The 23,006-nt window shown below is 38.1% G+C and overlaps 1 protein-coding gene across 4 annotated transcripts in view; it reads right to left on the reverse strand.

Moving 5' to 3' along the window:
- Nucleotides 1-656: 656 nt before the first annotated feature.
- Nucleotides 657-23,006, reverse strand: part of add3a (adducin 3 (gamma) a) — a 54,410-nt gene continuing 32,060 nt past the window's right edge. For 2 of the 4 annotated variants that reach the window (XM_088419464.1, XM_088419465.1), the window contains exons 5-16: nt 22,438-22,518; nt 18,516-18,665; nt 17,768-17,911; nt 17,406-17,504; nt 16,707-16,883; nt 15,503-15,757; nt 14,685-14,789; nt 13,974-14,060; nt 13,552-13,575; nt 12,869-12,989; nt 10,586-10,693; nt 657-7,356 (exon numbers count right to left, since the gene is read on the reverse strand). In XM_088419464.1, coding sequence (XP_088275590.1) covers nt 7,106-7,356; nt 10,586-10,693; nt 12,869-12,989; nt 13,552-13,575; nt 13,974-14,060; nt 14,685-14,789; nt 15,503-15,757; nt 16,707-16,883; nt 17,406-17,504; nt 17,768-17,911; nt 18,516-18,665; nt 22,438-22,518 — 1,602 coding nt within the window. In that variant the 3' untranslated portion in view covers nt 657-7,105. The remainder of the gene's footprint in view (nt 7,357-10,585; nt 10,694-12,868; nt 12,990-13,551; nt 13,576-13,973; nt 14,061-14,684; nt 14,790-15,502; nt 15,758-16,706; nt 16,884-17,405; nt 17,505-17,767; nt 17,912-18,515; nt 18,666-22,437; nt 22,519-23,006) is intronic. The other 2 variants (XM_088419466.1, XM_088419467.1) reach the window with 2 other exon arrangements.

Consider the following 23,006-nt stretch of genomic DNA (forward strand, 5'->3'; position numbering starts at 1 on the left):
ATGGAGTGCCCCATTTCAGTAGACATATGAGGTAACAACAATAATAACATTTTGCTATAGCAAATACCTTGCAAATGGTGTCAATGAATTGAGCATTCTTAACTTTGTAAAGGCTGAATGCGAATGGACTTTTTGTTTAGAATGTGAACCCGTTCGTATTTAAATACCAATTGTGTGTATGTGATTGAATGTAAAAAGAGTGTTATAATTGAGAAGATTGTTCAGTCTTTCTGTCACAATAAATTGCATCCACCGTGATGGACGTGATTGAAATTGGAGGTGTGCTGGGCCAATAGCCTTTTGTTTTTCTGGAGTGAAACCAATAAACAACCATTTTCCATCCTTTCTATTATGTTTTCCTGCCACTACAGCACACTAATGTAATGAAGCATTATTGATCTGGAACCAATTTTCTCCAAAGGGGATCTATAGTTTAATCTCTTTTATTGCTGTGTTTCCATATGCTGCCACGAGATAATGATCACAAATCAGGTGAGCGTCCTTTGAATGCACTAGAATCACCTTGATGGAGGAAAGAGCAGTGGATGTGCGCGTAGCGCTGTCAGCAAGCGCCATCGAGCTGACAACCAGCCGCAATCATGACACACACAAAATGCTGCTGAGTCATTGAAACTCTTTTTATTGTTTATATCAGGAACTTTGCCAAATCAAGTGCTGAACTAGAGCTATCGCATTCACTGGGCAGGCTCACAATAGGTTGTAAATAATACACAGAAGCTACAGCCATGATTCTTCTCAAAGTCGTGACGAGTAGAAATTGGGTCTGGTCCATTTCATCTTCTCATTCCCTCCTTGACGCCTTTCTCAGAGGACCGCAGTCAAGTTAGGTTTCTCTGTTAACTTTCAGCAGGCGGCCATCCTAAAAATAGTCTTTTGGCTCGTAATTGTGGAGGATGACGCATTGTTTCTCCTCATACGTTGAAGATAGGAACCTGGACAAGGCAACATTCTGCAGTACAATCTCCAAAGTCAAGTAAAATGTGCCTCTAAAATCACAAAAGTTTCAAGTCAAGTTATCCTCAGGGAAGACATCACGCAAGAGTGCAGCAAATCATGTGAGACTTTAGCTCAGTTAGCATATATAGCGCGGGTGTCAGACTCAAAGTCATTTTATATGGCCCGTGAAAGCTTTCCATATTACTTTGAATACTGTCCAAGACAATTATTCATCGTAAAAATGATTGGTGATTATGACATATGATGGCAAATTTTTTTCCCTTCTATGATACATTATACTGTATGTAATCTCTAGCTGTAACCAGAGCAACAGTGTTGTAGCAAGGAGGGGGAAAAAAGTCCCATTTCCATTGCCAAGCAAATATTGACCAGTTAAGCACCTAAATCATGTTAGTCAACAGGAGTATTCCACCAAGGTTACAACAACATATCATTTGGATATACGTTTTGAGTATTTACGCTCAGCAATGCAGTCAAGGCACACTGGCTGTGCAAAACAAAGTCAGGCAGCTGTTGAGTAGTAGCACTGAATTTCGATTAAGAGCCATTCTTTGGAAGTATCCGTAAGACTTTAAAAGGCTACGAAACATGTTTAGCAACTTCCATACATGCCTAACTTTTAGGTAGTGAAACCATGTGACTTCTCAAAGCCAATCAGTGAAGCGTGCTAAGGCTAATTAGGCATTCACACAGTAACATCACGAGGTATCTATACACATGTTTTAATGCAGTTATTATTGGGGTTAAGTCAAAATTCAGGTGTCCATATGACACCTAACATCTAAGTATGAAGCAGAAAGGATGTTCCTTTGCATCATCTGTATGTTGTGGTCTCAATCAAATTAAAACAATGACCATAACCCTATTCACTAACACTTTTAAACAAAGATATAATGAATGTTTCAGAAAACTGAAATTTGATGTATCCTGCCAAATATTGACTGCATGTAAACAACCCTTTGAGACTTCCTCCCATCCCAAATATGACTTTTCTTTTGAATTCACTTAATATTTACTGAATTAGATTACAAAGTTGCTCATCTTAGCAGTTTGTACAGACATTGTGAAGCTTAGCAACATGATTTGGTCAGAAATCTGACTGTGCAATATTTAAAACATATCGTAATAGATAGATAAGTAGGTAGGTAGGTAGGTAGGTAGATAGATAGATAGATAGATATGGCAGAGTAGACATGCAAAACCTGATTACATCTAACTCTACTCATAAGATGGAAATGATAAAAGTGCATTTCGACCCACATTGTTGTTTTTGGAACGTGAAACTGAGTGTTCAATGGGAGAAGAATGCTATAAAAAGACTTATTTTAGCATTATGTGTCAATATTCTGCTATGTTTTCTTGAAAAGTAAGTGCCTCTGGTAAAGATAACTAGGAGACGTCATGGTGTCATGACCCTTATCCGTATGAAAGCAGCCGCAGTGTATATATTTGGTGGATAATGAAATGGTGTGCAGTTATTTGGAGGACAAAGAGGTTCAGGGCCTCTACTCATGGCTTTGGTATTCCAGTCAAGAAGGTCCACGTTTCCTTCGCCGGTTACTGTCATTGTCCCATTGTTTATTAGCCAGACTCAACCATTGTCGCAAATGTGATTGAACATTCCACAGACACACAGGTTGTATATCCATTCCCATCCAGAACAAATACAAGGAACCTGTTATTTCCCCTTCGTAATAGACCTCATTTAATCTGTAGCCCTACAATGCAGCCAGCAATCTATATGAATGCAACAATGAATGAGACTTAACTGAATTGCTTGTTTTACAACAGTAGTGCAAAAGAACATGATTGTGCATGGATTAAGCGCAAAGCAAAACAATACATTAATGAGTGACTTGAATGCAGGAAAAAGATGAAAATGAGCTTTCCTTTTTGGTAAAATACAGTTTATTTGTGAATGTACACTGATTAACAATACATCTAAAAGTAACTCCATGGATTAGCATTTATATGAAGAGGTGTTCACAGGTCAGAGTTGCTTGGCTCAATGTGGCATGCCAGAGCAAACTTTTTTTTTTTTAAACAGAAAACTCAGATCAGGAGGCATTAGTAGCGTGAGGTGCAAAGAAAAAAAAATGTCAAAATGAAGCAACGCACATCCAGTTCACCTGGGAGCAATTTGTTCCCCAAAAATGCTTAATGAATAAAGATAGAATAAATATAGCCATACAAATGGAGGATGACAAAGACGAAAAATGCAATGAAAGAAGCATGCTGCTATTACCGGTAGGTTTGTGTATCTACACTTCCTCCATTATCCAGCTTATACTTGCATACACCCCAGCCAGCTGCTGGCCAAAACCAAATTCTGGGACACAACTGAGCATACAGCCCTTCATCAAAAGCCAGCAGTTTACACTGCCGGCTTTGGTATTTGTACATGGTGTACCCTGCCAGGGAGGGGGTGCGGGTTAAGCAGGTCAACTACGGGTCATCTGACAAATATCACATTTGCCAAAAACGTTGCACGAGGGGAGTGAAACGGGCTTACGGAGGGATCGAATACGCACATGAAAAGCTGCGTTTGAAGGAGTGAAACAGAGTGCCGTTATTGAGCCCGAGAGTCGGGGCCGTGCAGTCATTAAGGGGATTAAACTAGAGGTCATGTCAGGGTCATTGAAGCCACACTTTGGATCGCGACCCCTTGTCGAAAAACAATACAATATGGCTTTAAATCACACACTCTTTTAGGACATATATCAACACCATACAAAAGTCATCCCTGCTTCATACGTTATCCACTTGGCTGGAGTATTAGGGCCACAAAAAAAAAAAAAAAAAAAAAAAAACTATTCAGATGAAATCTTCAAATCACATGAATAAAAAAAACAGTCCAAAAGGACTACTGTTTTACAAGATTAAGAAGTAATACATGAAAAATTATGAATATATATTTTAAACTAGAAGAGTCAAAATAAGGGTTCTCAAAGCTTTAACAACCTTCTAAAAAGTGAAAACATACCTGTACGGCATCTGAAATTAAAGGACAGTCTTCGGCACAAATCAGACAAAGATTTATGTAGTTTTACTTTAAAATTTTCTCAACAGCTCAATGAAAAAAAAAGAGCACACTGCAAAGTATAATTTTAATACTGTATTAGTCGTACATCTTTGGTGTACCTTCCCAGTTTAACACCTGAAGTTCTCCATACAGGGCGTAGTGTAGTGATGATGGGCAGAACCAATATTATAATTGAGAAGATGACAGGAAGGCCTGTATCAATTTGATAGTTTTGTTCAATAGCTATATCTTACAGGAAAATAATCTTATTAAAGAATTCATAAAAACTATTACAACAACCTCTGAAATTAAATATTTTTAGTTGATTATCTTATGTCAATCGTAGGTTTATTCAAGTAAATATTTGTTATAAGCTTCATAAAATATAGTTGTTGATAAATGTGAGTCATTGCAGTTAATTAAGCATAATTTTGAAATTCATTAGTTAAAAACACATAATATGAGGCTTAATTTTAAATGACAAAAAACCATGAAGTTGAAATGTAAGATTTATTTTAATGGCAAAAAACAAAATTTGTATTGAATTAACCTGCAATATGACAGGGATTTAATTTTAAAAGTAAATATTTATATTACAAGTTTGTTTTTTAATTTATTACTTTACAAGAAGATGATTGTAAAACAATGTGAAAAAAACGGTGACTTGGTTGGAGTGGGATGGGACGGAGTGCAAGTTAGACATTTAATAGATGTGAATTCTTATATAATTAATATATAATAATACAGTCTTTCTATGTGAATAATTATTTCCTTTTTTTCATTTTTATGAAAAATGCCACTCCTGGAAATTATCAAATTGCAATAACAGAGGTTTAAAAAAAATAAAAGGATTGAAGTGGAAATGTTACAATTATTTAATACTACACTCCTCGAATGATTGCGTTCACATATTCATGTAAATATTGGCCACTGTATTCTTCAGTCATTCCAAATTTTCATCTGGTAATACTCCATTTTTCCTCCCCCAGTGTGGCCCTAATACTCCTGTTAGACTCATATGAGCCAACAACTGCAGTTGTTAGATGAGCGCTACACACTTCCTTTTTTTAAAATCTTTTTTATGTAATTTTTGCTGAGTGCAGACATAATTTTGCACATGAAAAGCATTTTTTTGTGTATCTTTCTTCATACTGATTTCACTTTCTGGGTCTCCGCTTGGCTCGATCGTTCAGGCCTTTGCTTTGCTACTTGCTCAATTTAGACCATGTTCGACTTCACAGTCTCCTTCACTGGTGAAACCATCCCACACTACAGTGGAAAGTGCAGCACAATGAAATAAAAAAATATATAGTTACAAATCTATAGCCGACATATCCAGTTGTCAAATCTATTCGTGTTATATTTATGTACTCTATTTTAAAATATAGCGTGAGCAGTCACTTCTCCTCCTGGCAAAAGACAAAATAGGCGCCTGGAAAAAGCTTAGAAATGAGTACAAAAAGGATGTTTGCGACAAGCACATATTCAATTAAAAAAAAAAAAAAGTCAAATTCCAAATTGACTCCAACGACACAAAAAAAAATCCAATTTGTCCCAAAAGGAAGTAAAAGAACGCTACATAAATATACAGTGTCCAAGTGGCTCTTTTTGAGATGTTAATGCTAAATGGCGCACGACTCCAGTTTAGTTAGTAAATGTGTGTTGATGGTGCAGAAGCACAAAAAGAAGAAGAGCCTAGTAAACAAATGGACACAAATACCCTGTGACCACTAAATGAGAGCAGCTGTCCAGTGTGATGTCATTTGTCATACAGCCTCTCAGTGATTCTAGACTCAATGCAGAGACAGAAGACCACCAGATGAGGATTTTTGTGCAGTATGCACTTTTGACTTGAAAATACTGCATTTTTCGGATTATAAGGTGCACTAAATTAGAAGGTGAAGACTCAAAGAACAGGTCAATTTTGGGAAAGTTCCTTTTTTAGGGCGCACTAGGTGGCAAAGGGCACCGGGCGAGGGCCGAGATACACCAATTCGATGTCACAAGTCGGGAAATGTCTGGGTGTTGGTATGCACGTTTGATTAGCTGTTAAGTTGGAGCTGTTGGCGGGATGTCACAGAACATTTCATCACCGATTGGCTGTTAGGTGGTGAAGTGATGAAAACAGATAAACGGTAAGCAAAGAAACATTTGGACATTTAGCTCAGTTTGTACATCGTTACGATCCACGTTTTAACATATCATGTCTGTTTGGACAGAAGAGCAAGAAGATGACTTTGTTACTATGGCGCATAAGAGACCGAAATTCTGTATTACCGTAAGGGTATGCCGTATGGTAACAAAGTGTAGAGAGACACACTATAGGAGGGACTGGCAACACAACTCGATATATCAATTCTGATTGATGCCAGCATTGCAAGATACAGTGTCAACTACGTGAGGGTTTGCTTCATGTGAGAGTTCATCATGAGGAAAGAAAAAGAAACGGTATTGATTGTTTGTTTCTTTTATCCCGCCCCCATGTTTTTCCAACACAATGAGGAATAGTGACTACCGCCCCCGATGGTATGAAGGGGTATTACTTGTCACCATGTGCAGGAGGTATTGAGTCAGCGTTGTTGCGGTGTATTTCCGTCACTTTTTCAGCACAAAGTGCCAATGGTGGAGGCGATGGTGGTAGGAAGTGTACGCATCGGTTACATTTGGCCCACGGCGGATTGGTGTATCCAGGCCTATAGAATGTGCTATACTGCGCATTAAGCAATAAATCAAGGTTTCAGTTCAACTTCGTACATAAGACGCACATGATTCTAAGGCGAGATAAAAATAAAATGGATTCAGTGTGCCTTAAAGTCCGAAAAATGCATTCCATATTTTTTAAGAATGAAAAATAATGCATGGTACTTTTAAAATTTCAAATTTCACCACAGTTGTGAAACGAGCCAACTCCGCATACTGATCCACTTGAAAATGCCCGACCACGTGCCTGGGAAGCCTTTTTCGTTACAAACCACTTTTTTTTTTTTCTCCAAAACATTTCTTTGTATATAAAAACTCTGAGAAGGATTAAAAAGAAATATCAGGACAACAGAGACCGACAAAAGAGATAACGATGCCCACCCCTTTCTATCATCTTGAGGGCACTCAGGCCTCCGTCTTCTCTTTCTTTTTGTTCTTCTTGAGGAAGGACGGCGTGCGGAACTTCTTCTTCTTCTTGGCGTTGGGCGACTTGGAGGGCGAGCTCTCCTGGGACAACACCTCCTCGATCTTGTCACTCGAACGCACCGTCATCTCTACGCTTTCTGCGCTGGTATTGAGCTGACTGATCCGCTTGCATAACTCGTCATCGGCATCGCAGTGGTTGTCCTTGCCGTTCATCAGGCCCGCGTGGTTCACTGCGAAACAAAAAACGTTTCCGTCACACTATTGCACAAACGGAACAGAGATTATGTTTCATCCTAATAAATAATATATGAGCCTTCAGGTCTAAAACTGGACAAATGGCAACAGTTAAGGGGTTAACAATCAAATTGACTTATGACCTATATGCCCCTTCTATACTTTAGGCTTTTAAATGCGCTGAGATGAGGACCAATTAATCATTTTGCACAAATCCAATTAAAAAAAGTTAACTACATCCGTATAATGGAAAAAAAGTGTTATTTAGGTGAAAAACAATTCCCTGCAGTGATTAATGTGGACATACTGTATGTAAAGAGTTAAAGACTCCACAAAAATTACTGGCGTTAGACCGGAACCTCATACTCAATTAACTCTATGATTACTATTCGATTTAATTCCGATCAATTCTCATTATTTCATCTTCGGCACGTTCCAAAAATTCAGGTCAAGTATGCTTCCATTTTTCTCATTCCAAACATTCTTGGTTGTCATAAAAATCTAAACTTTTATCCCAAAAACCTCCATTCATTCCCAATAAGGCCAAATTTCCCCGATTACTTATTTAGCATAGCTTTCAGTGGCATGTTCAACATTAAGCAGTTTGAAATTGAAATCCTTCAGCTCATTCAATTCACCTCGGGAGCAACTTTCAACGTGCCCAAATTTTGTACACACCAAAAATGACCAATGTTCTAAGCTTAATTATAAAAAAACATTTTCTTTGCCCAACTTCAATGTTCACCTGATGACAGAGGCAATAAAGTTATCCTTGTTTTGTAACCTGCAAAATTGAGCGTTAACTCTTTTAGATTGTTTTTAACTCTATACTGACAAAAACATGAAATGAAATGAGCACGACATATACACCCAAGACAGTGAATTATACAGTGTACAATGTATTGATTCCATCAACCCTACACACTGTATCAATTTTGGCAAGTTAATAATATAGTTAAAAAAAATGAATTCACTGTGATAAATGAAGAAATTGTAGTGACATCACCTTACAGAGTTCAAACTAGGACACAGGCACATTAAATTCGACTACATTAGGATTTACCGAGCTCGCTTTTAATGCCCTACGCTCGGCTTGTATAGTAAATGTGTCACTGCTGGCTCAGGCAAACAAACAGCGTTTCAGGTGTGTGTGCTGCACTTCAGCTGTCCTTGTGCTCTACATATTTCATAACATGGCTGTATAAAACCCATTGACCTGATAGTATAAAGAGCCTGTACTCCTCTAACCTTAAAAAAGCAGGGCTCAGTTTTAAACAGTGGACTATATCCTCCGTTTACGTAACGATCTGCGAGTGTCACATCTCCTCCTATGGGTTTGTTACAGCATGTTTGAGAAAGCAGGCCACTGGTTTCGGATAACGACAATGAAACATTATCGCCGCTTCTCATGTTGTTTTCATGGCACAAAGGAAAAGCAAACAACACGCTGAGGTCATCCTGAAAATGAAACATGTAACAAATGACCTGGTTTCAAGCACGACAGTGTGACCTCACAACAGCAGCATCGTAAAAGATGGCACCCATGAGTCTGTGCGGCTCTTCAGGTTAATTGCTACTGCTGGTGTGTTTGGGCTGCGAGAGAAGCTGACAGGAAGTCAATCTTGTGGTGTTGTTGGCAACTATTTAGGGAGGAGTGACTCAATGAGGTAATCCTGCTGACTTCACATGTGAAGGACATGTAGAAAAAAAAGGTACGATGAACACCCATATATGCTGGGTAATATGTTCCACAACCACGCGCAATAGGCGCTAAAAACATTTTAACGGATTGTAATAGTATCTGAACGCAATAAAACTTAATTGCAATGCTAAAGTGGAGATAAAATACAGTTCGTATTGTACTGTTTGCAACTCAATGCTTACAGACTGTACTTGTCTTCAGATGGACTTTGCCTGTCTAAACCGGTGTCGTTGGACGTTTGCCTTTTTGAGGTCAAGCTTTTACAGCTATCCTGTAAGAACTAACAAAAAATGCCATGCCACGTGTCATAACTTCATTTAGATTGGTAAAGCTTCAGAGTCATCTCCCAGAAAATTCATCTTATTTAATGGTTTAAACGCACAATCGTGTCATGTCCTCCAGCATGATGCTTCGATCTGAAAGGGCTAAGACAAAGACCTCTCTCTTATCCTCCATGCATGCCCAGAAGGTGAAAAAAGGAAAAAAAAAAAAAAAAAAAAAACAATGATTGCCATCTAATTGTTTTCGAAGGGGCAGCTTGATGAGCCAACTCTGCAAGCAGCCAATCGTATTCTGCCCCGATTAAAAGCAGCCATTCATATTCTGCCTCGTTTAAACACCCCTTTTATTGGAAAAATAAATAAATAAAAGTGCCCACTACCAGTGATAGACAGTATTAGTACTTATCGAAACCTTGACTTTTTAACACCTTTGGTAAACAGTAAACCCGGTTATCAGCAAATGCCTAGTCATGACACAAACTGACGTAATTTTCATTTCTTTCTTTCTAATGTCAATAACAAATGTCACATACCAAATATTATATAAACTGGTAGTACAATCAATCTTTTGAGTATGTGTCGCATTAAAAAGATAAAAAATATTGGGGTTTATTGCAGATATGCTGTCGATAGTAGCTTCAGTAAAACTAGCTCCCTCCTCAAAAAAAAAAGAAAGACAAACCAGATTGTGTGAGTGCAGGAGGGCCCCAAATGTATTTTCAAGACAGTATTTGTGAACAATGTACATGATAAAGGTGGAGTTTTGCCATTACAATTAATATGTTAAATCAAAATGACTTCCTGTTTTGAAACAATTATACACACAGTAGACCAAATTTTACATTTCCCCTCATTATGAATCTGACTTTTATCCAGTTTTGATGATCATTTTTTTGTACTTAAATTCAAATTGTTTTTCACAGAACACTACTTTTTCCTTTAAAAAAAGCACATTTTTTAAAAAGTGATTCGTAGGAATGGCAACTGTGTTAGGCAGTCAGCATAAAAGTGCACCGAGTCATTTATGTCTATCACGCCAGCCTATATGGAGCACTCGAGCACGGTTAACCAGCAGCTAAATTTAAGCTAGATGTTAGTTTCTCTGTAAGGCAATTAATCAGTTGAGTAACTCAAATGTCATTTTCATGGTAACAGGTAATAGCAACCATGAGACAAGAGCATATTTTCAACTTAACAGACACAGGGCCGAAGTATAAAAGGTAGTTGTAATTTGACCGATACCTTTCGCTGGAGTGTTTTGTGAGGACTGGGTGAGAGACAGAGACTGTGAGAGCGTGGAGCCGTCGTCCGAGGTTAGCTCGTGCTCGCCATCTGCAGGGGTGGTGGGGGCTGGGAGCGGGTGTGGGATGAGCGGATTGTGGGACGGTGGTGGATTGAAGCGGTTGCAAAAACAGCGGGGGCGAGCGGGTCAGGAGAGGATGCGGGGATTGGGACGAAGGGTCAGGAGGGAAGCGGGTGGAGGGGGAGGCCGAGTCAAGAGATTAGTGATAACACACAAGTTAGGATTCAGACATAGACAAATGATCTTCTGAAAATGTGGCTGAATCTTCAATGGATTCTTTTAAGGTTCCTTTGGATTCATCTGAAGTTCTTATTCAGGTTGTCCTATTTAGTTTTACAGTTTACCATTCTTATCAATGGAAAATGATCTAGTTTTTGGATTTTTGTTCATTTTAAAGCATTAAATCAAGGCTGGAGTTTGCATCTGCATTCTTTTTAAAAACATAGCCATGTATTTTTAGAAAAATAATTTAAGAAATAATTTTAAATTGAAAACATTCACAAACATTATCAATAAACAATACTGCTTGTAGACAATACATACAGTACACTATATATATATATATAAATATATAAAAAAAATATATATATATGTATGTATATTTTTTTTCTATTATAATCTCATCTCAAAGTGCCCATCTATTCGACAAACAGTCCTTGAGTTTGTCCATCATTTTTAAAACAAAAGCCTGAAAGAGCATTTCAATTATTTTCATCCAATTACGGTTTACTTCTTAAACGCACCAAATTACTCAACAGTTAACTCAGAAAAAAAAATATTAAGGAGGCTTTTCATGTTATGCGGCCTAATAAAATGTTTTCACAGCCAACATTTGTTAGTACAGTTAATGTGCCAGTGGAGCTCAGCAGTAGCTTGGATAATTTGTAACTGTGCACAAAAGATGGTCCCAACTCACAATGACATGTTAATTACCACATTGCGGGTTACACATCGAGTAAGCTGAGGCCTGTTCTCAACACATGCATGCATTCAAGTTGCGTAACAGCCTGTGAAATTCCTGTCTTGTTTTGCGTGCGCGTTTGCTAACGTGCCAGCGGAAACCTCACAAACATAAAAACGGGATTTTGAGTAGTGCACCATATCTTATTGAATATACACATTTGATATTTATGGAATGACTTTTTAGCTGACCATTTGAGCCTTGTGTATGTGCATGTAGCCAAATCATGTTTTAGGCCAGCCCAGACGGTCTCCAGCTGGCATCCAGATTGGCCACCGGGGAATCGCGGGGGCAACCGTGTCATAGCAACGACCGGTAGTCATGAGGCGGAGGTGTGAAGACCTGCTGTCTATTCGTTCTGCCATCTTAGTCATATTGGCCTCTTGTGCCTGCCCGCTACACACACAGGCACGCACTGACACTGTACGTGTGCACTGTATGTATACACATTCATGAATGAATACAAGTATTGAATGCAAGATGGCGGACTGCTGAGACTGCCTCCTCTGTTTGTTCACCATTGATTTTTCCAATGATTCTCTACAAGGCTAAGAGCTAATATGTTTAACGTTTGCTGTTCACTTCGCATGTATGTGCGCGGGATCAAAGGGTCTATTGGGAGAAAAGTTGTATGTTGTGTGTGCTTTTCTGAGTTTCTTGGGACTGTTGCTAACCTACAGAAGATAAACATAGACGTCAATCACAATGTAATGTACATTCTGTACAGAGGCAACCCAACATTTGGGTATATTTGACACAAATGTCTGAGTTGTTTCGTACAAAAGAACCCCAAAACTAGATTGCTTTGTACAACACAACCTAAAAAATTGGATCGCATTGTACAAAACAACCAAGAAAGTTGGGGAAAAATTTGGGTCTGTACACTTTTGGGCCTGTACTGTTTTGATTTATAATTGAGCTATTTTTAACCCAATTGTTTGTACAGTGTTATATTCCGCTCTCTTCACACGCCTCTTGTTTTGCCAATGAGCCGACAACTAAACCACTATAAAAAGATTCCGGCTCCTCTCGTATGGAAACAGAAAATAGTGATAACATATTGTAAATACACATTTGGATGCACTTTTTTTTGTACAGATAATGTTAAGTGTCTCTGAGAAAACATAATTATGTATGTGCGCTATTGAATTTGTCAAAGATGTTTCATCGTTGACCACGAACAAATTTGAGCACTGAAATGTCCCGAAAAAATAAATAAAAAAAGAAGACTTAGGTGCGTGTGTGACTGTACACCACTTACCATGGCCCTGTTGCCTCCTTTCCACATTTTTGCGATACTCCTGCAAGTCCTTCTCTGACAGCTCACTGAAAGGGTTGGGAGGCAGTGGGGCCATCTGCTCCTCCTCGGTGGGTACGTATGGCTGCCACGGACACACACAAACACATGTACACACAAAGCCAGTTAGGAGACACTTGTAGCCAAAAAAAGGTACTTAACAATGAATACATACAGTAACAATAAAGCAAAAAAGAATAAAATCACACCGTCATCCACCACAGTCTTAAAATATCATTACCACATAAAAGTTCAACATGAGAAAAGTGTATAGACCACTTCAAACTTGATTTTAAGGCAGATACGTTCTGACATCTTGAACACAGATGCGAAAACTTCAAAACTGGACAAAGACAATCACCCACACATACACATCGTGGTACATGCACACAAACCGTGACCCGACCACATCTGTACTTCAAGTCTGTACACTTGAGTATTTTAACACGCCATCACGTGTTTACATCCAATTAAGAACACTGCACAACGATTTGAAGTTCAAATACAACCAACATACAGTATGTGAATGTGTTTTTGTGACTGTGCTGAGACAAGAAATCATGCTGTTTGAAATGTGACATAAAAACAATACAAAAGTGAAAAAAAGTGGAAAAAATGAAAATACAGCCAATAAAAATCTTATTTACCAGAATGTGTACCTGCACTTGAGCCTTCAAAACAAGATACCAACCATACTCAAGTAAGTATCAAAAAGTTGTTTTTACACGTCAGGATGCATTCAGTTTACATTTAAGTAAATTTACTTGGTAGTACCATCAACAAAGAAAAACACAAAAACAGATTGAATACTGCATTGTTCTCTCTTATGGTTGAAGCAGGATGTAGTACCTTGGCACCCCCTTGTGGCTATGAGGAGTTACTATTTGACAACGTTTGAATAAACTGTTTTGGACCTGCAAACAACACTTAAGAAATCTCACCACTAAACGGCAAGACATATTTCAAAACAAAGTCTCCTTTAGTGGTAATTACTGTTTGTTGTAATGTATTTATACCTTTAAGCTTGAATAGCCCGATGAAAAATGTTAGACGGCATTTTTCGTCTTACCCGTCGTGGTTGATCAATTGGGATGCCAGCCAGGTGCTGTGAGCGCGGCCCTGATGTTGTCACATCGCACCGATTCTGCTCTCTAATCTGTAAAACAATAATGCTATTTATTATTATTATTATTATTATTATTATTATTATTATTATTATTACTATTATTATTATTACTATTATTATTATTATTATTATTATTATTATTTCTTTTCAGGTACTTAAGAGCATTTTTCGTAATTTTGTATGTTTTTTTTATTTGTTTCAAGAAACAAATAAAAGGAATTACAAAACCATGAAAAGTGGTCTTAAGTACCTAAAAATACAGAATAACTTAAAATAGCAAATCGATGAAATGTGTATTTGGTTTGAATTCCTGATTTTTTTTTCCTACATATTATTTTTGGAAAACTATTGCAGATGTAAAAAAACATGCACTTCTAATAGCAACTCAACAACTTCAATATCCTTGTTCGTATTTACGTTTAAAAAGAATAGATAACAAGCATATGGCCATATTGTTTATCAAAGACCAGAAAATCTACCAGAAAGTCGGGGTTAAGAAAATGGTACCATCTACTGTCCCCCCACCACCACCATCACCACCCGAAGAAAAAAAAAAGGAACAAAACAAGGGATTCAGAAGCTCATCTTCAGTCTTTGCATCTTGGCTGTTAGTAAAAGACCTCCTCATCCATGATTGCGTGACGTCAGACTCACTTTATTCCTCTTCTGCAGAACCTCCTTGGGGTCTGTATTGAGAGGGACAAATTGATTGGGATCCTCAATTCTGATCGGCGTTCCACTCTCCTCTGCTTTCATCCACTGTAAATGTAAATAAAAATAGTAATAATGACAATAACGATAATACGGAAAGTAATATCACATATTTTTAGAATCGATTACTCTACCTATCATCCCATCAAGCTCCTGACCCTAAAATGTCTGAGTGAAATAGAATGTATGGTGTTCAACCAGCAGATGGCATGGTCATACAGTGCTTCCCTCGGGGTGTGTACGCGGATGCGTGAGGCGTGCGTGACGTACAAACAGAAGTGGCGCAAGTGTGTTGAAGTGCCGTGTAAAATAATAAAAAAAAGGGATTGAAATAAAACGACTGTTGCATTGTGAACTCTGTCTACTTGTTGTTACGGGCTCCAGTTTGATCAACGTGCGATGGCTGTTACCCCGAGGGCAAATTCAGCTCTGGAGAGAGAATCCCCTGTATCTCCTGACTGCAGTCAATTGATGGCAACGGGAATGAACTTCACAGATTAAGATTGTAAAAGAAAAGAATATTTGCGGCCAAAAAGAGGCACAAGCCTGTTTAGCATCCATTATACGGTTAGGAGATCACTGGGCAAGTGGAAGAAACGTAGGCAAGGTTTTAATGAACACATTTCATACACTGGTGGTATACTCAGAGCTTGACATTTTGTTTGGAAAATTATAATAATGAAACAGGGATCCTATACTAATAAGTGAGTTATTTAACTTGTCAATATGTAGTTTGAATTATGATTGCAAAGTGTGCTTACCGTGGTTGTCCTGCTGTGGTTGTAACGCTCGTCTCCATCCTCTACGTTGACCTTGGTGTAGCTGTTGGGCGAGTTGAGCCAGCGCGTCTTCTCACGTTGCTGCCGCTGCTGCAGAAACTTGAAGGGAAAGCGCGTGGCGTCCACGTCCTCTTCGAACATGAACGCCGTGACGGTAGCGGGGATCTCCACGTCGCTCTTGTGCCTCGGCTTCTCCCGCATGATGGGATGCCGGTAGGCGTACCCTGTCCTGTAGCCCTGTCAGGGGCACAATAAAGGATATAATCAATAAAGGAAGCTTTCCGTAATTCCCTGTGAAATATTTTGTCAGTCAAGTAAGCAGTGCAAAGCAATTTTGGATGGAAATAAACAAGACTTAAAACAAAGTGCTGTATTACCCATGTCTGTTGAAATGAACTTTGCAACTACATTTGAGTGGTAGATGAGGTAAAAAGATATGAAAAGTGGTACATATGACATATGTTATTAGTCATAATTAATAGAATGGTGATTAATTAAACACCAATGTAACACAATGTTTTCAAAGTGTATTTGAGTGTGTAATGAAATTGCTTTGAGATATATATATATATATATATATATATATATATATATATATATATACGTATATATATATATATATATATATATATATATATATATATATATATATATATATATATATATATATATATATATATATATATATATATATATATATTCTGAATAAAAATGAGTGGTTTACCAATTTGTACTTGAAGTCGGTGGTTTGCAACTTTTTTCTCAACTATTTACCGCATATGAAAATAGAACAAAAAAAATGATTAAACAAAAAAAAAATGTGTTGGAATCTCTAAGCGTATTTTATTGAGTAATTCCATAAACTAGAGCACACATCATCTGTTTTATTTAGGACTTGTCTGCTGAAAATTTGTGTCATTAATGACAATGTACATCTATATAAAACGTTTGCAACACAGCCCTTATAACCCAGTTTATTTTTAACTGGCCCCATGTTCAACTTAATGTGCTCTTAATTTGAAAATAAGACTTTACTGTTCCCGTCATTGCATTGCAAAGCATTAAATGTGATTTCCTGATACCTACACAAACCCTGTTGTTGCACGTACGCCCTGAAGAATTGTTATACATGGGGCTACAGTAGTATCCCCTTTTAAAAACCATTGTTGGTTGCCATTTGACCCACCAGGTTGTCCAGCATCCTCATTAGAGACTCAAACTCCAGCTCGCCGACCTTCCACTTGTACGGACTGCTCATGTTTGCGGAAACCGTTGAAGCAACGTCATGCACTCGTGATTTGTATTTGTCTTGATCGAGCACAATCAGGTTGTCTATGCTGCCTGCACAGGAGATGGCGTTCACCTAAACACAGCCACAGAGATAGAGATACAGGAGAGAAGGAGCTTATGCAACACAATTGACAGATGGCCTTTACTCTTTTTTTTTTTAATGTCTGCCAAATAAATATTGCCACTAAAATCCTCCGTATGTTGAATTAGTGCCAATGGCGTGCAAGAAATGCGCTTTCCTAATCCACCAAGGGACAAAATGCAAAATACACAGGACTTCAATAACACTAAGGAATAAATCATACATAGCAAAACAAACATGCTTAGGGGAGATTTATTTATAAAAATTAAGCTGGGCTTTGCTGTTGGATTAATGTCTATTTTTTTTTTCTTGATCAGGCAGATATGTAGGAGATTTTGCCAGAGTACCATCACAAAGAAGTGAAAATGAAAAACTGTAAAAATTTCATTATAAAATGGCTTTTGTCAGTTCTGCATGGTAGCCTTATTGGCTTAAGAAAACATAGTGTGTCAGCCATACTGACTTTAGATTTTAGTGCATATTTCATGAGCATTTTTGTTTCTTTGCTTGTACCTGGATTTCACATGCATATTGTGCATTGTGAATATAGTGAAAGGCCTCTTCCATAGATTCACCCAGAGCAACCAGGCCATGATTCCGCAGCACTAGAACCTTTGAAAACATAAGCATATTTAATTTTAGTTGTGTATTTATTTGTTAGGACAGCCAGTACTGTTCTCTTCATTATACATTGTAAGACAGCCAAAACCACAAATAAACAAACGGGGTGGACTGGAATGTCAATGTACTCTCATGAAGCACGCCCAGATAACGACTTCCTAATTAAAAGCTGTGACGTTGAAAGTGTGAAAATCGCACACCCTTTGCATGTTTTGCAGTTTCATTGTGTGTCCAAAAGTCTATTTGTTTTTTACCTTTGCTGTGGGCCCCAGGGCTTTTTGCAGCTCTTTGCGCTCTGACGCTTCATCCAGACTGCCCTGGTAATTGAAGTAGGCGATGTCACCTAGAATGAGCGCCTCCTGTGATATTGGCAGAATGCCACACTTCATAGAGGACACCTACAAGCAAGAGAGAGAAATAAATTCTAACTACTGATTCCTAATCGACAATTATATGAGCTACCACTAGATGGCAGAATGTACATAAGTAACCTGTGAACAATCCCCACTTGTGCTACACAACAAGTCAAACGTTCAGAAAGTAAATTTGTGATAAAATGTTATATTATATTATATTATATTATATTATATTATATTATATTATATTATATTATATTATATTATATTATATTATATTATATTATATTATATTATATTATATTATATTATATTATATAGTCTAAACATTGGATTCGGAATAATATTGCATTAATGGTATAAGACCCAAAGGGGAAGTCAACCAATAAAATGTGTTTATCGTTATACTCTATGCACCCCTACTAATCAAAACATGGCATTCTTTTTAGTATTGCGTTTGTGGGATATTGTTTATTTTATGGGTGCGTACTGAAAATAAAATGACAGTTTCTCAGGTATCAACCAATCATGATACACCTGTTTCCATGATATGGGTCATGTGACATTCCCAAGCTGTAATATTCTCAGTATGACTCTTTTCGCTTCTGGTAAGATGCTAATTGCAGACGTGTATAGAAAAACTTACCGCTGCGGTGGCAGGAGTGTGCACATGGATGACACATCGGGTGTCTGGGCGCATAGAGTAGATGGCAGCGTGGGGGCTGAAACCAGCTGTGTCGATACTCAGGTTGGTGGAACCCTGCTCGATGACTTCACCAATGATGTTCACCTTCATCTGGGGAAGTAGGGAGAGCAGCTGGGGTCAACACTACTTTGATGTCAGTATTAGCCGAATCAACCATACTTAATCTCATCTCTTGAAGCCACCAAAACATATTGGACCATAGTGGCTATTTACAGATCCCACTACACAAAGCAATGAATACAAACATGTCTGGAGGACTTAGATGTGGATGAAACAACACAGTACCTCCCACCCCCCTCCCCCCTGAACCTTGGGATGAACTAGAACAGAGATGGTGAGCCATCCACCTGCATGAGTCACGACACAACATGTCTGGACAAATCTGCAGTATGAAGAGACAAAAATACCTGCAGAAGAGCTTTAGTAAGGCTGTAAAAGCTGAAAATTTGTCTTTTTTCCAAAGTTTTTAACTCCAACATTTCAACAAGAAAAAGCTCAATAGTGACATCACATAAAGGGGGCTTTTCTACTATTTCTCAACCCGCTTATCTTTACAAGGCATGCTGGTGCCTTTCCCAGCTGACTTTGGGCAATAGGCTGAACTGGTTACAACTGGTTATAACGAACGACAATTCATGCACCCAATCACACCAAAGGACAATTTAGTATATCCAATACACCTGCCTTGCATGTTTTTGGAGTGTGGGAGGAAGCCAAAGTGCCCGGAGAGAACCCACGTGGGCTCAGGTAACCCATGCAAACTCCATACAGGAAACCACTGCTCCACCAAGTGCCTTTCTACCATCAGATGATAATTTAACCCTAACATTGAACACTGAAGTTGCTAACCCTGAGGGTTAGGGTTAGGGGTTAAGGTTTCTACCATCAGATGATAATTTAACCCTAACCTTAACTCTAACCCTAAACTTTGATGTAAAAACACATAAAATCAGTGGTTCTCAAACTTTTTTTCATTGAAAAGCGCAAGGCAGTCTTGGATAGAAAAAAAAGACTTAAAAGTTTGGATTTCGAGGCGTATTTTATCCAACAGTTCCAGGAGAAAGGTGGTGTAATATCATCCGTTTCTGTCTCACATGACAAAAAATTGTGTCAGTAATGACAATGCTCATCTCTATGTTTTCCAAAGGAGTTACTTTAAACGAATTTAGCAATGAGATTCTCCCTGTGGTAATCAATTTACTATAATTTGAAAAGATAAACGTCACAGCATTACCGGTAAATTAGTTTTTCCAATACCTGCAGAGACCCTGTCTCAAATCTCACCCGCTGAGGTACCTTCATAGCCCCAGGGGTACTTTTAACCCCATTTGTGAACCACTGTGTTAAACAATCTAGCTGATAAACCTTGAGGTATCCATCCATCTGCAAAATCAATAAAACCAAGACCATAAATCACATGAACAACCATTCCTCTCATCTACAAGCTCCTCCTCAGGAAATGAACATGACTGTTACATGCAACATGATACAGTTGTGGTATGGCAACTGTGTTAACATTCAGTTATTGGCTGATTGGGAGTGATACGGGATTGAGCGGAGAGGCACAAGACCAGCGGGAAAGAAAAGAGGAGAGAATGAAGACACCTGGCAAAGAGACAGATGTGTGAAGCGGAAGAAAAGAAATGACCAAAGTGTGTGCAGATGTCAGAAAGTCAGAACGCTGGCTGAAAGTTAATGGCAAACAGAAAGCCTCTGTGGCCTGCAGGCACCATGCGTTGCCACCACATGTTGTTCTGATATAAAGCAGAAAACCGCACGATCACATTTCTCTTTCACAACATAAACTGTGAGTGTGAGCTGAAGCAACAGGAAAAGGAATCCATCATGCAGTTGGACGCACATGAATCACATTCAAATTTGCAGCCTTTAAGGGAAACCTAACAAAAACGTTTGCAAGAATTGGCCGTTCAGTGAGATACAGGTTTACAGGTTGCCGTCTTTACAAAGATAATAATGCAAAGTATTGTCACTTTTCATAAAGGATTAAGACCATTGGCATACTTGTAATTGCTGTTCCAAGATTAGAAACAGCTCTCAAATTCACAAATGCTAATTAGGATCGCAATAGTAGTCTCACCTATGTTTCTGTAATGGCATTTTTCAAAATGCTCAATATTGAGGCTGTTCAGTACAAAGCTCAGTTTCAAGATAGCATTTCTTCATCAATGTCTTATTTACAGGCTTTTCTAAATAGAAACATTTGGACAAAGAGAATAGTCGTCTGCAAACAAATTCCAGGTTTCAGGTTTATTGAATACATATTTTGGCTGCAAACCACTATTTACACCTGCAAAATTATATGTTCCTTATTTATACTTTTACGCAAAAATGAACTGTCTATCTTCAAAGGTGATGGCAATGCTTTAAATGATGGTAGAAACCTTTAGCTACATCCTTCTGTTATTTGGAGCTGAAAGAAATCCATTCAGAGATAACATCATCCATTTGGGTTTAAATGTAGCTTAACCATCCTGTGGTTTGTGGTTAGTCCGATGTGTAGCATGCCTTGTCCCAAGTCAGCTTCCGCATGACCTTTAACAGGATAAGCCGGATGGATATCGCAAACACGTTTCTCTGCCATTTTGGTTCGGTGACTGCATTTGTCTGAAGGTAACGCAACAGATGTAAATGTAAAAACAATACCTTAAAAATAAGCCTCTTTTTTTTAAATTATTAAAACATTCAACCTTTGTATCATTGTGAAATACTGGTCTGGCTTCATTTCACTCAGATGGAAAATACATCATCAGCACACAGTTAATTGATCTTTAAAAAACAGAGACAAGCATGTAGTCGCACAGTCAGACAATGTGATATCGATTTGCTTCCATGACATTTCACTTGGCTCTGCCATGCCCTTCAGTAGCTGAGCCCGGTCACATAACTCTAAAGCTGTGACAGCTGCAGCATGTCTAAAATTTAAGGAAGATGTCAAAGAACGTGTCAGAAAGATGTTAAACATGACATGTTTCAATGGCAATGATAAGACGTGTCTAAAAATGGCGATGGCACTCAATGGGCGGAGGGAGTAGGTGAGATAACAGGACGCAAACTAAGCACTTTAACATACATAATATAAAGTGTCTCACATGAAACTGACGGCTTGGATTTGGAATCAGAAAACTCAATACTGAGCCCAAACATGGCTGCTTGGCTTTCAAACAGATATGGGGACCTGAGGCAGACTTGCCATTGATACTTTAATATGTTACCAAAAAAATATGAGCAGACCCACAACAGAGACAAACTTCAAAAATGAGGAATATTTCATGGCAGCAGAGGTTGTAGAAGATAATTACACGCCTATTTGTAAATATGACAAACCCAGTGCTTGAACAATGTGGACATTTTGAAAGTAAAACCAGCAAAACAAACTACCCAGAGCTACTTTATTGGTCAAAATCAAACAGAGTAGAGAGTGAGGCAGCGCAATGACAACTACGTTTGCGTCAATATCATACAGCATGTATTGACACTAAGCCAGAAAATATAAAGAAGCTGATATGTCTGCTATTTTTCATGAACTTTTTAAACAAGCTAAATCAAGGCAGTAAAATATTAATCCCGCGCGACAGGTATGCATACCTGCTTTCAGGGAAGGTGAAAGGCTTTTTAACGATATTAATTATTAACATAAATAGCCAATTTTATGAGCTTCCGTCCCGCTGAAATTTTGCTATAAGCAAAGTTTAGCCAAAGGGCAATGGCTTGACATACTGGCAAATAAAACTTTGAACACATTGTGTAAGAAAGGAATATATCTTGAAGATATTCAATGACGAATTATAACATGGAAAGCAGCAATCGATTTGTTGGTCAAGTGTGGCATGTCGAGTCTTACCAGGTTTGATGCAGATGCTTCAGCAAAGGAGATTCCTCTGGGGATGATGAGGATGTGATCTTGCTCTTTGCTGATTCGGGCCTTTGGAAAAAGAAAATAAATATGTTATTCCTTTACTTTATGTACGGATATTTTTAACCAAACACCAATGAACATTTACATTGCAAATCAATTGGAAGCTTTCCTTCTTTAGCATCAGAGAATGTGACGCTATCCTGCTTAACTGCACTTTGGTGTACGATTGCACAAATCTGAAGATGGTGTGGGCAAATAGTACTTTGACACAACTCCAGTAATGTATTGTGCAACTACAGTATACCAAAAAAAAAATAAGTGGCCTACCCATTTGTACTCTTCAGTCATTTTCAAACTTTTTTTTTTTCAATTATTTCACCCACTCCCTGTTTTTTTTTTTTTTTTTCCTTCGGCTAAGTACACCCCAGGAATTTTTGGACAAAAACAAAAAAAAAGCTATCAATGTATCATTCATTAAACTACAACTGTATTAGTATCTCCAAGTGTATTTTATTAAGTAATTCCAGAAGCTATATCATGGAACATCATCTGTG

Source organism: Hippichthys cyanospilos, chromosome 7, assembly GCF_059441005.1.
Source record: "Hippichthys cyanospilos isolate Australia breed blue-spotted pipefish chromosome 7, RoL_Hcya_1.0, whole genome shotgun sequence".
Lineage (NCBI taxonomy): Eukaryota > Metazoa > Chordata > Actinopteri > Syngnathiformes > Syngnathidae > Hippichthys > Hippichthys cyanospilos.